The following is a 17,518-nucleotide window of genomic DNA, read 5'->3' on the forward strand; positions in this document are numbered from 1 at the left end:
AATAGAAATCAATACAGAGCTAATTAATAGTCATAATCTGTCTTTGTTACGTACATAGCACAGCTTTCCAAGTTCAGATTCCAAACTGCTTCCTGGTATAGAACAATAGATATTTCAACTTATCTCTTTACATCCATTGCATATACATTTGTCACTTACCCTAAGTGCTTGTCCCTTCCTCAGGTTATCATGGTCACTGGCGATCACCCAATCACTGCTAAGGCCATTGCCAAGAGTGTAGGCATCATTTCAGCCACCAGCGAGACCGTGGAAGATATTGCTAAGCGCCTCAATATTCCTGTTGAGCAAGTCAATAGACGGTAAGAGCAGGCAGAATATAGGAGGTACCCGTGGCTTCATTTTCTGCAAGCTACGCCTTCTCTCTCTACAATGCTTTTAGCCAATTTCTGCATCACAGCTGCTTTTTGCTTTTCTGGTTCTTGGTAACATGCCCAGCCACGTTGTCCATCTAACAAGTGATCTCTACGTAAGTAACTGTATGCTTAGGGCAGGGGCTCTCATCTGCGTGGGGCACTTGGGAAAAACTAGTGACTAAAACTTGGCAGATCATGTTGGTCTTTGCTGTCACTGCACCTCTGACAAAACACACGCATATGAAAAGCAAAATTCAGAATCCCATGCAGTGCTGGAGGATGACCTAAGGACCAGCAAGTCTACGTTCCTCTTTCACCCATTAAATGTGAAAAAATTAACATAATAAGAGAAACCTAAAAGCTTTTTACAGAAAAGATCCTCCTCCACTTCCACTGTCCCACCCTCCCACTCAGTTCTCTTTAAAATGCATTTTCTCTTGTTAGGTCTACTCAGGAGGAAGCTTCAATTGCTTCTCTCTGTATCTAGGTAACTAATTCTGTCTGGATTTCTACAGCATCTTTCATTCAATACCTGCTGATTAACAACTACTGCTTCTGAAATTAACTCCATTTGCTGCTTTCCTTAAGCTGCATACATTCTACAAGCATGCTATTTTTATCTAAGCATTTGGATTTGAAAATTTATCTAGCTTTCCCATGGCTATTACAGGGAAGCCACGGCAGCAGTAGTCAATGGGATGGAGCTGAAGGACATGAGCTTGCAGCAGCTGGATGACATTTTGTGTAACCACTCCGAGATAGTCTTTGCTCGGACATCGCCCCAGCAGAAACTGATCATAGTGGAAGGCTGTCAAAGACAGGTAAGAGGTGTACAAGGTTATACACGATACGGCTACGGCGCATGCACCAGGTAGCAGGGGAAAGGGTGGAAACCAATTTCCCAAGCACTCCAAGCTCTGTTTATACTCTGTTCACTGTGCAAGAACGTTATCTAACAGCTTGCCACAAACACTGTCTTCTCTGGACAGATGCCAAGCCATTTAAATTCCTGTTACAGACGCTGAACTCCGATTGACAAAATGAGCTTTTCCTACGTTTGAGTGGGTTGGAGCCGTACTGAGGGCGGGGGGCTGACTAGCTTGCATGAAATTCAGAGAAGCTGCTGCTGGGATGCCCAGAAAGCCTCCTGGGTAAAGACTTGTACACAGTTTGGGAAGGAGCCTTCCCCCAGGAATTCCTTAAACCCAGATAAAAGCAGTGTGTTGCCACATCCCCTCATCTTATCTCTCGTAGCCATTTAGACCTATGTACTTCCCGCCCACAGGAATGCTCAGACATGAAATAAGGTATGAATCCCACAAAATGTCACAGCATGATTTATCTATGACCAAGCCTTATCTATAGTACTTTAAATGACTGCAAAACAACCCACAGAAAGCATGAATATGAGGCAGGATTTAAAGAGGATTTGTCCTATTCATAGGCAATATTATGTAAAGGAGCGTGGAGCGCAGCCAGCACGGGAGGCACAGGGAAAGAAACGCCACGTATAGTGCTCAGGAAAAGGTGCAAACTGTCATCAGGAGATTTTGCCCTCTGACATTTTCCAGATAGATGCTGCAAACTGAAAGCTCCACTACCAGCACACCTGAACTTTGCAGGAAAGGGGACGGCACAAGCTATTATTTTGTTTTTGCACTTATGCCAGCACTAAGCTTTCCAATCAGCATTATCAGCTCTGTGGGTTTAAGCCTGAATTACTTGGAAGGGAAAAACTGCATTTAATCTCTTTTTTATTTTTATTTTTATTTTTTTTTTGAATGGCCATGAGCAGGCAGAGTGTAAACATGTTCTGTACTGCTTAGATGCCCAAACTCCTAGTAGCTTTGGCTAGGTTGAAGAGGAACACCCTACCCTTCCTCCCTGACTCAAGCCAAGCAGTCTACATGCTATGTTTAGTGCTTAGAGCTTATAAGCCCTTCTGTACATGGCAATATTTATAATTAGTGACACAGTGTTAAATCCCCAAAGGGACAGGGCATTTAGTATTTGTTTTAATCAGTTTGTCAAGCTTTCTCCCCCTCAGAACACTCTGTGTTGCTACCTAGCTGCGAACTTTTGCATCAACTAGAAAAGGCCCCTTACCTGCAGTAGATGGTTTAACTGGAAGGTAACAAAGAAGCTGACTTGAAAAATCTGAGTTTTCTGTCTTTTGGACTACTAGTGCAGTTCTAGCATAGCCTGGCAATGGCCACAAGTTGTTGGGATAGGAAACTAAGGATCTCTAACTGAACAGCTATGCAATTTACAGATAAAATCAAAAGCAACTGATTCCATAAGCACTTCACAAAGCAAGACAAGGACAGATCATGTTGAATCTGTTTTAATCTCCCACAGATGCCAGAGATGAGCCTGGGTCTGCTCAGACAGAGGTAGACCACATAAAAATAGAGAGATTCAAAAAATTTAAGCCTCCTTATAGCCCACAAAAATAAATAATAAGATTAAGTGCATTTTAAATGCATCTAATTCAGGTGTTGTCTTTAGGATATGGTAATTCCCATCCCTGAATTTTCCATTTCTCTCTGCTGACTGTGGAGGCAGTCTTGATGATACACAGACATCTACACACACATCTGTACAGACATCTATTGCACAAAAGCCCCAGGCTGCCATGTTAATCCTACCCACTGTCTTTCTGATCACTGGTTATGTTTTATGTATAAAGAGAGTTCAAAACTTTGTAACTTTGTATCAGCATCTTTCTTCCAGAGATTTAAAGACAGGGAGTGTGCTGAGAGCAGACTGTCCTTACGAGAAAACACCATAACCTCAAAAAAACCCCAAATCCGGATCCTTTTGTGTGTTCCAGGGAGCAGTTGTTGCCGTGACTGGAGACGGAGTCAATGACTCCCCTGCTCTTAAAAAAGCAGATATTGGAATTGCTATGGGTATTGCTGGTTCTGACGCAGCTAAAAATGCAGCTGATATGGTACTGCTGGATGACAACTTTGCTTCTATTGTCACAGGAGTGGAGGAAGGTAAAAATAATGTTGCTATTCACTTTCTTAGCTGAAAGCTGCTGGCAGCCCCACACACTGGCCAAGTCCTCCTGATCCTTCCCTCCTGCATACCCCCACACCCTATTTTCTACCTGAATTGGGAAATGTGATTTTGGTATTTGGAAAAAATGGGAATTGCTTCCATTCGCTAGACACAACAAACTCACTGACAATGAGGAACCATTCCTCTCTCAGACATTTTTGTTACGTAGAGCATTGGTCTGCTATCTCTGCTTGTTCAAACTCCAAACAAAGCACTTCCCATCTTGTTCCCATGCAGTTCTAAACATCACAAAGATACAAGGTGTTTTCTTTCCATTTTCTCTCTGTTACTTGCCTGCACCTCATTCTCATCATGCTCCACACACACTCCATTTCTCTAGCCACAAAGAGCTTGTGGTTTCCATTAAAACTACACTGTGTTGTGGAATGGGATTTTTCCTCCATCTTTCTCATTGAAAGTGATTTTTTATTTTCATTTGAATTTTCATAAGAGTTGAAGGGAAGGAAGGTTTGAAAAAAAAAACTAACAAAAAATGAGAAAACATATGAGGATAGCAGACATAAGCCATGACTATTTTCACTTCAATTAATTAAAAAATTAAGGTTTCTTATTGCAAACGCTGTTGACAATAAGCTTTTATAGAAGTGTTTCCTTTTCCTCCAGGCCGCTTGATCTTTGACAACCTAAAGAAAACAATTGCCTACACCCTGACTAAGAACATTGCTGAGCTCTGTCCCTTTCTCATCTACATTATTGCCAGCATTCCCATGCCCATTGGCACCATCACCATCCTATTCATTGACCTGGGAACGGACATTGTAAGTTGCTGCCTCAATGCTGGTGTCTTTTAAGTTATTTTCTGCTGAAATATCATGGAAAGTGAGAGAAGCTGGGAGCAAAGGGACGTTAGGAGATTTAGTTGCCTTACCCTACAACTGAATAACAAACCAGTGAAAGGGTAGAGGGCTAAATTAAAAACAGCTGGGTATAGAGAAAGACGAGCTGGGGAAAAAACTGCAGAAGGGGAACGGAAAGAAATGACTTCTGATCCCTGCTGACAGGCAAAATCCAGCAGTGTGCAAAGTATCAGTGTTTGTCAATCAAGAGATCATACAGATTACTGCATTTAGTACAGGGGATGAACACTAGGCACTTGATCAGAGCCCGGTCCAAGGGATCTGAAGGACACTTCAATGTTTTTAGTATCCTCTCACCCTCTGGCCTGTCAAAAGATCATCAGACCTATAACAGACTTTCAGCTTTCTCTCAAATCTTTTATACATGTCAACATAATGCCACATGGAGCCTTCCTTCATTTGCTCTGTGTATATTTAAAAGCCAAGTGTTCTGATTTCAGCTGGTTTAGGAGGAAAATTAACTCTATCCTAGCTGAAACCAGGACACCAAGGGAGGTAACAGAACCAGTCCAGAACTGAAACTTGTCTGATGAGCCCCTGAGAAGCAGACAAATGTTGCTACCAAGACTCTGATGGTTTATTTCTGTTGTAGATCCCCTCTGTTGCACTGGCCTACGAAAAAGCTGAAAGCGATATTATGAACAGGAGACCTCGAAACAAAAAGAAAGATAGGCTGGTGAATGAGCAGCTCGCTGTGTACTCCTACCTGCAGATAGGTAGGTTGGCCTGTTCTCTGCAGCACTATCTTGCATCAGCAGAACGAGACAAAGACAAGTTCATTAACTTCTTAGAAAAGGGGGATCTGGAATTAAATTCTTTCCTCCGCCTTCCTAGGCAGACTTACTAACTCCCTTCTGTTGCTCATATCTGACAACACAACAAGTTTTATCTACACAGGTCAAGAACGTTAGAGCACCTAGAGCTCTAAAACTAACTTTCTTAGCACGTTTCATGTCTCAACACTGATCCCCAGTGCCCCTAGATTTTGCATCTTCTCATTTCTCCCTTCTTGATTTTGCAGGTATCATACAGTCAGTGGGAGCCTTTGTAACCTACTTCACAGTCTATGCTGAGCAAGGTTTCCTCCCTTCCACACTGCTCGGTGTGCGAGTCGACTGGGAAAACAACGCCATTAATGACTTTGAGGACTCGTATGGACAGGAATGGGTAAAGATGCACTGAAACATGCTTGCACTGTCTCTTACCCAACAGTTTCTTTAAAATTCTATTCTATCCTCCAAAATAGAAGTTAAGAGAAAGAGAAAGATTTAAATGTAAATACAGTTTTCATCCAAGGGTTCCTCAGGATATATTCTTTAGAGCTTCAGGCCACCTAGCTCATTCAGACTCATTCATTTATTCTTCTACAATTTCCCTTCTTCTGACTTCAAGCCCCTGGAGATGCACCTTCTTCTCTGGACTTCACATTTAGATCCATCATAATCTCTCAGCCCCGCTTCTGAAGAGCACTATTCAAAGCAGTCTCTAGGCTCTCCCTCCTCCTTTCAACACTTCACTCCCCCTCACTCCCTTCTGCTTAAATCATAAGACACAAAAGCCATTAATAAATCAATATAAATTCCTCCTCATACCACACCAGTGCTCCAGCCACATGACTCATCCACTATAACTAGCAGACTAGAAAAACAGGCCAAAATCTGATCATTACCTATCTAAATCTGCGATAACTCTGCATTTACACCTTTGTAACTGAAATCTTACTATCAAGGTTTGCAGTCACTTGCACGAGATATGAGTGTCTGATATAACACAACTGTTTTTTCCTTTGCTTTGCAGACTAAATACCAGAGGATGTACCTGCAGTGGACTGGCTATACTGCCTTCTTTGTCAGCATCACAATTCAGCAAGTTGCAGATTTGATCATCAGGAAAACACGAAGAAATTCCATTTTCCAGCAGGGTCTTTTCAGGTAAGTTTTGCAGGTTCTTTATCTCACACAAGGAAGGATAAGTTAGCCTACCACTGATCTGAGAAAAAAAAAAAAAAAAGAAACATTAGCTCAATGATCTAGCTGCCTCACATTCAGTTGGTGAACAAAGACTGAACTTGGATTCTAGCAATTGCAAATCTCAGACAAACTTTTTATTATGCTTCCCCCACCCCCTTTTCTATGTCATGACAGAAGGTTTCTTTAAAGAAATACTTCGTACTGTTTAATCCGAACACACCTCAGCTTAAAAAGCGACTCTCCATTCATTAAAATGGTTACTACAAAGAAAAAGGGAGTTTCCTCTCCAGACTGTTTTCTTAAGTTTTATCTAGTTATCAGTAGATAGAACATTTAGACTTCTCCAAGCTAACTTTAGCCTGTCAGATAAGGAGATACCAGCTGGTCGAACTCCCCAAGATAGCACTGGCAACCCTTTGCAAAAGGTTCTGCACCTTTCAATCCCATGAAAGCCAGGGAATTAAAAATATCTACTGGGATGGAGGCCACATGTAAAGTTGGCAGTTAGTCAGAGTATTTCTGATAGGAAAGCAAATTGTTTTCCTTTCTTTATCTGCAGATACAGAGCCTACACCTATGTATTTTTCCTTCTTACATTTACATTTGAGTCACTATGAGCACATTGACAATGCAAGAAAAAGACATGACTAATGCACGCTGCAGGCCTACCTAAAGCTAGCTTTAACCTAGGTAGGTCAAGAACGGTAGCAAGGAAGACACAGGAATATGTGATGTACAACATTGCTGCAGTCTACCAGATGTCTTGTGCTACTGTGTCTACGTTGCTCATCACCTGAGGCAGGTCATGCTGCAATGATGCTGAAAGTGGCCCAGCCTTGTATTATGCTGAGGAATCTGTTTTTCATGCACACATGTAACCCGTCCTCTTTGGTTTTCTTGTAGGAACAAAGTCATCTGGGTGGGTATATTCTCCCAGATAGGAATTGCTCTGATTCTCTCCTATGGTCTTGGACATGTTACAGCCCTGAACTTCATTCCTCTGAGGTGAGTTTTGATGGCAGCATATATCCCTTGTCTTCGTGTATAAATGGACATGGACTTACCATTCTGCTAGCAACAGATACATGGGAACAGGTTGCTCATGCATTACAATTCCAGGATAAATATTTAAGAATATTCATTATGAAGAACAAGGTGGACAATTTCTTGACCAAAAAGGGAGTTATTTTCACAGTTCCTACAAAAAAACACACTGCTTTTTCTACTGGATTTACCATAGAGGATACAGAAATCTACTTGTGTATAACAAACACTTTAAGATTTTTTCCAGGCTCCCCAATCTTTTTGGTGAGATTAGATAACATTTTAGTTAATTTTACACAAGCAACATTTATCTTAAATATATCACTGTCAGAAATGTTCAATTTTTCTGCCCTCTTCAGAGGCTGTAATGCCACTAGGCAACAATCCCTTCTGAACAGTATCTGGAATAAATTAATTCAGTTAACTACTTAAGCTTAGGAGTCTTGCATGGACCTAATCTTATTTCTAACTATTTAAGTGCTTCACTTAGAGGAAAAAAAAAGCCATGAAATCCAGATTCTCTTTTAGTGACATCAAATAGTATAGTCAGAGAACCAGAAATTCAGCTGAGTAGTTAAATGCTTCTGAATGAGAACCTCTTCTCCCACTCCCAGGTTTCAGTACTGGTTTGTGGCTGTACCATTTGCCGTCTTGATATGGGTCTATGATGAAGTCCGCAAGCTGTTTATCAGGAGATACCCAGGAAGTAAGTAGAATTCTCTACATTTAGGACTTTAAGTTATCCCTTCCTCCCCTTCCACTTACTCAACCATGTTAGCTGCCTCGGACAGGTGCAGAAAAAACTGGACCATTTGTTCCCAATGATTACTCTTCCTCTTTGAGAAAAAAGTAACTGGTTTTATTTTTCTACCCTCTCTTTTTCCCAATGCAGGCTGGTGGGACAAGAACATGTATTATTGAAACAATCCTTGTCACTGGACTTCTTCATCCTCGTGGAGAGCTGCTTCTCCACCTCACACAGCATGTGCTGCTTAAATGTCCTGTCTGTGCAATATCAAGCGTGCACTGGGTTCGCCCCATGAATGGGTGGAGAAATTTCATGAGTTTCATGAAGAAATAAGGACTTCACAGTCTGACAAATTACCTCCCACTGTACTGTAAAGATGACACTTGTCTGAAATTGAAATGCTATCTATTTTTATAACAAGCACAACTTTCCCTCATCCAAATATGAACTTTGAGAGCACTCAGAGAGGAAAACACACATAAAGAAAAAAACAGCAGAAAATCCTAACAATGTAAGGCATTAACTTGCACTAGAGGTGTTGTTTGCTGATTTTTTTTTTTCTGAATTCCAAGCAACTGCATACCTAGATCTGTATTACCTTAGCAAGGGTAACAATACTGTATAGGAAGAATTTGATAATAAAAGTATTTTCCAGAAAACTGTTTTCCACCTTATTTTATTATTTATAAAGACTATGAAATGGAGTGAAATGGAGAAGGATCTAAGCTCTGCCTGAAAGAGAAAAGAAGTGCGCACCTGTTTTTTTTTTTAACCTCCGTTAACAGATTACCGTATTTCAAATGCCTGTTCAGTTTTGATAAATACATCTTACAAAACAAAGCATAAATAAATGATTTATTCACTCTAGGATACCCAATTTACCACTCATTTTCCAAAGACTACACTCTCTGGCAAAATAGACCAGTAAGGAAGACCAGTAATAAAAGACCAATAATGCATAGTAAATGCATTAAAGATTCTACTACCATTAAGGTTTTGTTTGAAACCAGGTCTTTAATATGGTCTTTTTTAGCAGAGACCAATAGGTAACACGTTTAGACAAAGGCTTTAACAATTTAAAGAGAACAAGAAAAATAACCTATGTTGCTATTTCACATTTAAATACAAGTCCAGACAACAAGCTTTAGAGAAGGAACAGGGACAGAAAGGAACCTCCTGATGCAGGAAAAGGCAAGAGGGATTATGAATGAGGAAGAAACTAGAAGAACTGAGGGAGGGCAAAACAGAGAATGTTTTCTGGCCTAGAGCCTGCCTTTTCCCAAATCTCCAGTCTTACACGCTAGAAGTTACTCTACTTTTAGTAAGCCCCCCTTTCAAACCCCTCTCCCCATGAAAACTGGCTGGGTATTACAACAGATAGCAATTACACTGGCTATATCCCGGTTTTTCACATATTGACATGAAGAAGAGGAAATACAAAAGAAGAAGGAAGAGTGACAAAAAATAAGCATGTAAGCTATGAATTATGAGGGCAAGCCTGGATTCCAGATCCATGCCCTCATGTGCTGCTTATCACTTGGTGATGCAACCCTGCAACACACCAACAAGAAGTATGTGAGGTGCCAAGCGGACTAATTTCAACACCTTGTCATTTGCCAGCTATCAGGACTGATTTGTTTTCTCTTCTGCTTAGAAGACAGGAAATATATGAGGAGAAGCTACACGGAGGAGCAACATAACCCTTTTTTCACCAGCAGTACTTAGTCAAAACACTTTGTCCAAGTTCAGATAGGAAGAGATTGAAAAGAAGAAAAAGGGAAAAAGGGTGAGGGCAGTTTTTGCACAACACAGGGTCAGTTCCTGCACAGAACCAGGACAGAATACACCTACCTTTGTTTTACTTCAAAAACAAAATATATTTTCTGGAAAAAAAAATGAGGAAAAGATAAGTAGACACGTTGTTCACTCACAGAATATTCAAGACCCTAAAAGCACCAAGAAATCCAGCGGTTGCTCTGCAAAACCTTTGAACAGTGAAGGCTTTTTTCTCCCACTGGTTGAAGACCAAATCCACAACAAATTCTTACAAAAAGAGATGTAGCTTGTTTTGCTCTAATTCCTGGTAGTTATCATCTCATAAACACAGGACTTTTGAAGAATAGGAGTGTACTATCTCTAAGCACTGCAGGGACAGCCTAGAAAGCTCATTTAGGATAAAATTTGTGTTGAAGCTGCAAGAAGACCTTGAGAAAAAGTCACATAGATCAACGGATAGACAAGCATCACTGCAGCTCCTTCAAAACAGAAACAATGTGATGTGCGAGACTGAGGCATATGGGATACAGGGAAGATTCTGTTAATCAGAATCTCACAACACAGCAAAAGAGACTGACAAAACCACAGAGCTGCAGGAGAGGAATTTTTTGATTTCAAGGCCAAATGACAGCAGAAGAACTGCAACGCCGGATGCTAATCCATGTTCTTCATTGTTTTTCTACAGACATTCTTCCCTTGCATTATCACAAACCATTCAGTCTTGGTCTGATAAACATATCCGTCCAGTGTCAGAGGGAAGTTTGATACATGGATGCCATTGGCTTGAAGAAAAGCCAAAGAAACCAGGAGGAAACAAGTAATGCAAGCTGGAAAAAAACTCAACAGCAATGGAACAAAAAATAATAAAGAGAGGTTTGAAAGGAAAACTTAGAAGATGATGCAATATATCCAGTTTTAGTATTAGCATATGCTTTTGGCAGAAGAGTAGAAGAATTCTGTCATGGTAATATCTGTAGAACTAGCAAACGTGTGTCTCCATGCTTCCCTCGGTGCTAAAGTGAGTGGGGAGGAATTGTGGCATCTCATTTCCCACATGAATAATCATTTTAGGGGGAAAAAAAGCCACCTAGAACATCAGAAACAGCAAAAAATGCAGCTTATGGTCTACAGCAAAACCCTCAAAACCCAGCAAATAATTCTGAAATAGCCTGCTCTCCTACCTACAGGGTCATTTCTACTTCTAACAAGAGGCACCAGCAAATGTTTCTTTGCATTTCCAACATTGCTTTAGTTCAAAGTCCTCTTCCAGAGGCTAAGAGCAGTATACAACCTAACACGTCTTCCATACTTTGCCTGTGATTCCAGCACACCAACATTTTGTTTGAGAGGACAAGATGTACTTAGCAATCTGTTTTACTATATCGATGCCTAAACAGACAGTGCAAATAGCCAAGCAACCAAAAAGACAAGTTATGAAATCAGAAGATGAATAGCCAAAAAGGGATCCAAGAAAGGCAAAGCCCATAAACACCTGAAGAATGATTCACTATTTCTAAATCAAAGAGACTTTCCAGTATTACATAAGACCACCAAAATATTAAGGCAAAATGGACAAACATGCCATAGGTGTGGAAAGAATGAATCCTACATTGACTTACTGGCATGCATAATGCTTGTTAGAACGAGTAAGTCTGGGAATTACCGCGTTGGACAACACAGGCCGTTGCATAACAGCATGTGCGGTAAACAGCAGGTAGGACCTCTCCGTCCAGTACAACCATCCTCCACTGACAGCAAGGTGTGAGGCTGTAGTGTCTGTTGCAAGTGAACATGGAACTATCCTCAAACAAAGGCCTCATTTAACCCAGAGGATGTTACTGTACCCACCAAAGTTGACTATTAACAAAAAGTGCAAAAAAGGTGCTACAATGCAGCTGCATTGACGTTAATCAAACAGGTACAGAGGAATCCTCCCTTCAATCTCATAATGGGTTTCCAAAAGGCAATAGTTATGCCACCCATCAATTCTTATACTTACTGCTGCATTATTTATTGTTTTACTTATTTTGCATCCAAGTCTTGAGCAGGTTAAAGATGTTCGCTATAGCACGGCATCTTCAAGTTCTAACTGCTCCCATATCAAAAATGTTACAGACATTCAAGTTAAATTGCAAATCTGGGCAGAATACGCACACTGAGATCCAGGAACTGAAAAACTGAGCTGAAAGAGTCTTCATATTAATAACTGGTAAGGAAGATAGTTTACTTTCCTGTTCAGGTCTACATACTGCTTTTTCACAGAGCCTTTATCACAAGGATCTTTTAACCTTACATAGGTTTCTTACCACTGCATGCATACTACACCATAATTATCTTCTCGGGATTAGAAAACATGCAGAAACCATTGCCATGAGCCATGATAAATAATTCTATGCTAACTACTAAAGCAGAAAGAAAATGCAATTTCTCCTCTCAGTCCTTACTTATAAATTCCTTTACCAGCTCTGCAGCTTCAACATGAACAGGCATTGTTCTCCCTCAGTCAAATAAGTAGCAATAACTCAGAGATATGCAAAGCAGAGGAGAAGATTTTGAAATGGAAGTTACACCTTCAAGCAGGCTGTTTCTTTTCTGGCTACACCTATGTTGCAAGCATGCAAAAGTTAAGTTATTACCTCATAAACCGAGAAATCTTTCTTTAACACAAAACTGTGCTTTCTTGCTCCAGCCTGAGCCAGACTAGACAGGTCAGATGTCCCCACTGATTACACAGAAATTCACAGTTTTCCTTTACCTCCCTTGTAACAACAACAACTTTGCACAGTTTTCTCTAGTTTAAACTAGCTCTCACCATCTCCCCCTCCTCCCACCTCCAAAAAACCCTGACACCTTTCCCCTTTTTCATGTTATGTCACTAGACAATTCCTGCCTTCTGGTCAAGAGGCAGCCAGATGAAAACGGAGAGTTGCCCTAAGGTAAAGTGCTACTCCTCAACAAATGAGAGAGAGAATTTAAGGACACCAAAAACTGCTGTGCAACGAAGTGTGTAAGAGCTATTTAGCCAGGAAAATTGCAATAGCTTCTCTGTCCTCAGGTCTGTATCTTGGCCCTGTTAGTATGTTGCTGAAAATGTTTACTCATAAGAATACTTCATACTATAGTAAAATCAGTAGGATTTTGTATTTTACTTCTGAACACAGGGCTTTTGAACAGGTCAGTTATAAGCACTTTAACTTGGGGTTAGGCAAACTTTAAAAAGATAACAAATAATAATACTTACACCTTCCGCTTTAACTGAGTAAAAGATGAAGTTCTTATGTGCAGCAGGTCCAAATTTTCCTATATACTCAAATGCAAAACTGATTTTGGCAGTAGTAGCAGAGAGACACATAATATCTGAGTATAGTATGCAGTCTTTCTAGTGACTACTTTATGTAAAGCACATTCCCTTCCCCATAAATCCATTCTGCAGACCTCATGCAGGATTACTCATCCTCTTTCAAAATATTACTAACCAGGAATTCTCAATAATACTTTTTTAACCACATAACATGATTCAAGAGCTGATGAATTGTTTGAGAGAGCTTGTGATGTTGAGATTTCACTGAAGACTGGAGGGATATAGTGAAGACTTGCATTGCTACAGTGTAGAGAGTGCCTTCGCTGCCATTAACTCATAGGCAGGGTTCACATTGCTAAACAAAAATACAGAGCCAAATTATACAGTGGAAATTGTTTTTATTACCTTTCCTGGCAGCACCACCTCTAGAGCAAGGAACCTCTTCAGCAGACACCACAATGCTGCTGGCCCATGTCAATCTCTGCTAGAAGAGGAAGGAAAACACATAAATTAATCTTCTTCCTGCAAACATTTGCAGACAACTGCTGTTCTCACTACAGTGTCAACACTTACTGAAAATAGAAATGATCAAAATGATGCTGGATACACACACCCCATTCACTGTCTGTTTAACCATGTAATTCAATAGATTATTGCCAGAGCACTACCACACAAAGAACTCAGGCTTAGCTTCCCATCAGGGTAACACATTCTCAGGGGCCTTACTGGAGATCTGTGATGCATCAAAGTAAATTACTCTGAACGCATATCTAAACCATAAGAAGCGAGTCCACACCATGCTCATTGAGTATGATTATGATGCCACTCTTGTGCCTTGACATAAGTCTCAGAAATGTCTTTAGCACTACGCAACCCGGGGCCTCTTGATTTACAGAGACACCGATGTCTTGTTCCAATCCCATGCTCTGCCAAAAACACTCAAGATGACGTTAAGCTGGTCGCATTCATTTCTTCTGATACCAGAGGTTTTCAGAGGAAAAACGCCGTCTCCAAAGTCATGCCTTATTACACTTGCTTTAACCAGATCACTTCACCAACTCTTTCCAAAACATTATTTCGCAGTGAATGACTAACGAGCCCAGACCCACCAGTGTGAAAGATCCCCTGGGAGCAGATATTTTCTGGCAGCTCTACGCACCCCATAATCACTCAATCCATCTGACTTCCAGGTAACAGCACCAGAAAACACAATGTTGTTTGCATTCATAATGACAGTCAATTTCTTGCTCAGACAGTAATTGGATTTCCTATGACTTCACATTGTGAAGTTTATTTTTAAGCTGACAGAAGAGTTTAAAGTTGCAGGTGCAAAATTTGAGTCCATAAATGAAAAACAAACACAAAAGTGCTAGTTGCAAAGGTATTTACCCCCAGCACTGGCTACCTAACAGATTTGCTGGATGAACCATAACCACTACAGCAATGCGAGCTACCATTCAGCAACATGAGCTACCATTTGTTCCCTGTAAGATGCTATCTTAAAGGCTCATTTGGTATCATTTACATGCTCACATTACTAACCATGCTATTTAGGAAACAAAGCTCAACTTGAATCAACTTTAGCTGGCTTGATGCTGCAAAATTATTGCAAATTTCAAGCAGAATGCCCACCAGATCTTTCTCATAGCAGCACAGTATGTTGTATTTAAGGATGAACATGAATTTTCTAGCAGACCTGTATAGCAAAGCAGCAAGAAACCCAGTTATTCACTTCAGAACTGTCTTTTCTCTAACAACCTACTTTGAAATACCACTGTTTTTTAACTAATGCTCCTTTCATTGGAAAATGAATTGCAACAGAACTGATGCTTTCTGAACAGACTAAAAGACTACTTTCCTTTGATCTGACAGATTTTTGGAACTGGCTGCATACTTTCAATGAAGTGTTTAATAGAAAAAATATAAGCAAAAATCCAAAACAAGTGACAGAATGCATTGCTCTTTTTCTTGAAAAACAATAAGACCTTCAGCAGCTGATTATATATCACAAACAAAATAGTAATTCCTAACTACTCGATACATGCCAATAGGCTGAGTGAAAGCACTGGAGCTAGGGTTAACCAGACCGCAGCCTTTTATAAGGAAGTTCTGGGGCTCTGCTGTTGGTTATATATCAACTGTATCTCTTTCTCCACTGTCTGAAGATGTTGGCATGATATTCTGCATAGACAGCTATTTCCCTCTTTTTCTAAAGCATTACCTGCTGCAGTTAAATATCTGATCTGTTGCAGGAAAATCTCATTTCCAGCACTCAGACTCTGTACTTCTGTGATAAAAGATTATCCTAATGCCTTTAAACAGTCTCAACTTGAGGGCCACAGTTCCTGTTTCAGACAAGGATTATTTTCCAAAACCTTAACAAATTTTAATAAAAAAGCAATTGCCAGGTGATCCCCAAGTAAAGCAAATCCACTGATACCAAACTCTGCTGATGATATTAATGATGTGGATCTGTAAATCTCTGAATGTTTATTTCCTAGAAAAAGAAATGGTCTAAACTTGCAACAGTTCTGCTACAGAGAGGGGTTTCTACATATCAGAAATATGAGTCAGAGTCCCATGGAGACAGGCACGTTGGCTTCAAACAACTGCAGGTCATGCCTTTGCCAAGGAGGCAAATCCAAAGACTAGACTTCCTAACTCTGCATTACTGCTTCCCTTGAAAGTTCAGCCCTTACCTCTGCTAGCTTAACAATTACATGGTCATAAGGGTCAAAGTCCCCAGGACTTTAGAGAGCCACTTTGGAAAAAAACAGTAGTAATTGCTGCCTTATTTAGGCAGTCAATTTGGTCCAAAGCAATCATTGTTAGTTCCAAAAATGCAGCATTCATTAGATAGGAACAAATAAAAAGGGTAAAGCACAGTGTTTGTTAGCATCCTATGTAGCCAGGGGGCATGTAGAAGGCACTCAGCTGAGAACCAACTGAAAGAAAAGTCTCATTTTTAGCAAGCAAGGCTGAAAGCATGACCTAGTACAGCAAAGTGTACATCAGGTGAAGTAACTGAACCCCATTCTGCCTGTTTTAAGGTCTTTATAGTGTACGAGTGGCATGTGTTGTTTAGAAAGGAAAGCCCCACAGTTCTGGCCTGGTCAGTCATGACTTCCACAAATGCTGATTCCCTGTAGTCCCGCATTCATTTTAAAGGGGACTGAGAGAATTAACCCCTTCTAAAGGCAGGGAAATCTACTAAAATGGATGTAAACCCATCTGTAAGGTCTTATTTTAGCTAATGCTCAGTATTATGATCCTATGGATCTTTTCCAGCCACCCTTTCTGTGAAGAAATTCTCCCTAATATCAAATCTAAACCTACCCTGGAGCAACTTGAGGCCATTGCCTCACGTTTTATCACTTGTCACCACAGAAAGGAGAATGGCACCCTCCTTGCTGCAAACTCCTTTCAGGTATTTGCAGAGACCATATCTGCAAAAATTGGCAGAGGTCTCCCCTCAGCCTCCTTTTGAAGGGTTAAGAACAGTAAGGGCCCTCACCTCCAAGCATTTATGAGGGGGAGCCACCAGAAGAGCCTGGCCAAGCCGCAGCTCTTCCAGGGAAACCATCCTGACCTCGGGAGCACCACAGGCGGCTGGCTGGTGGCCACACACCCTCTCCAGGCCCAGCAGAGGCGTGGAAGGGCAGACAGTCTGTGTTGGTCATTAGTAAAGGCAACTCACATTTTATTTTTCCCTGCATTCACGGATTCCAAGCTCGCAGGAGCCACAGACGCAGCCGGTCTGTCACCAAGACCATGCTGAGGTGAAGTGCGGCCTCAGCTCACCACAGACAGGCTCTGCCACCGGTCACCCCCCACCTCTCCCAGTGCTGCCTGAGCATTTACAGCACTCGCAGCCAAAAAAGCAAAACCTTGGCAGCATGACCAATATTCCTCGCCTACGCAGAGGTACAGTGTGAGGCAGTGTGTCCACAGACACTGCAGGGCTCCACACCGCTGCGCTCACTGCCCCTCGGGGCTGTCCTGCTTGCCACAGGGGCACACACATGCTCCTGCACACCTTGCAGAAGCTTTCTCAATGACATGTTTTCCTAAATAAATACACTTTGGAACAGATGTTTGTCAGTATTTATACTCCAGGTTATTAACTGAAGGAAGAAAGGTGTTTTTATATCTGGCAAGAACAAAGTACTTCCTGGAAGGAAGCAGCTGTACACTGAAGCCCATTCCCTATCAGCAGTAAAAATACAGCAAGATTTGGAAATGCTGCTAAGATGAGCAATAAGCAAATGCAGCCTCCAGTTCTTCAGGGGCTGTCTTAGGTGCTCTGCAGGCAGACATCCCTACTGAAGCTGTCTGTAAGCACAAAGCCAGTGTATATGCAT

At 41.0% G+C, this 17,518-nt stretch overlaps 2 protein-coding genes and 1 long non-coding RNA gene across 14 annotated transcripts in view; 1 reads left to right on the forward strand and 2 right to left on the reverse strand.

Moving 5' to 3' along the window:
• Positions 1-299, reverse strand: part of LOC308182837 — a 27,448-nt gene extending 27,149 nt beyond the window's left edge. The window contains exon 1 of the long non-coding RNA XR_013942117.1: positions 160-299. This is a non-coding gene — a long non-coding RNA (uncharacterized lncRNA). The remainder of the gene's footprint in view (positions 1-159) is intronic.
• The window catches only part of ATP12A (ATPase H+/K+ transporting non-gastric alpha2 subunit), a 20,078-nt gene extending 11,339 nt beyond the window's left edge, over positions 1-8,739 (forward strand). Inside the window, exons 14-23 of the mRNA XM_080568035.1 lie at positions 184-320; positions 1,045-1,195; positions 3,208-3,376; positions 4,065-4,219; positions 4,911-5,034; positions 5,340-5,485; positions 6,116-6,249; positions 7,192-7,293; positions 7,947-8,038; positions 8,225-8,739. Of these exons, the coding sequence (XP_080424161.1) occupies positions 184-320; positions 1,045-1,195; positions 3,208-3,376; positions 4,065-4,219; positions 4,911-5,034; positions 5,340-5,485; positions 6,116-6,249; positions 7,192-7,293; positions 7,947-8,038; positions 8,225-8,253 (1,239 nt within the window). The 3' untranslated portion in view covers positions 8,254-8,739. The remainder of the gene's footprint in view (positions 1-183; positions 321-1,044; positions 1,196-3,207; positions 3,377-4,064; positions 4,220-4,910; positions 5,035-5,339; positions 5,486-6,115; positions 6,250-7,191; positions 7,294-7,946; positions 8,039-8,224) is intronic.
• The window catches only part of LOC308182811 (uncharacterized protein), a 207,307-nt gene continuing 195,958 nt past the window's right edge, over positions 6,170-17,518 (reverse strand). For all 12 annotated transcript variants that reach the window (XM_080568029.1, XM_080568028.1, XM_080568030.1 and 9 more), the window contains 2 exons: positions 13,563-13,641; positions 6,170-6,307 (listed from right to left, as the gene is read on the reverse strand). The gene's annotated coding sequence lies outside the window, so the exon portion shown is untranslated. The remainder of the gene's footprint in view (positions 6,308-13,562; positions 13,642-17,518) is intronic.

This window comes from Anser brachyrhynchus, assembly GCF_964034855.1.
Source record: "Anser brachyrhynchus genome assembly, chromosome: 25".
NCBI lineage: Eukaryota > Metazoa > Chordata > Aves > Anseriformes > Anatidae > Anser > Anser brachyrhynchus.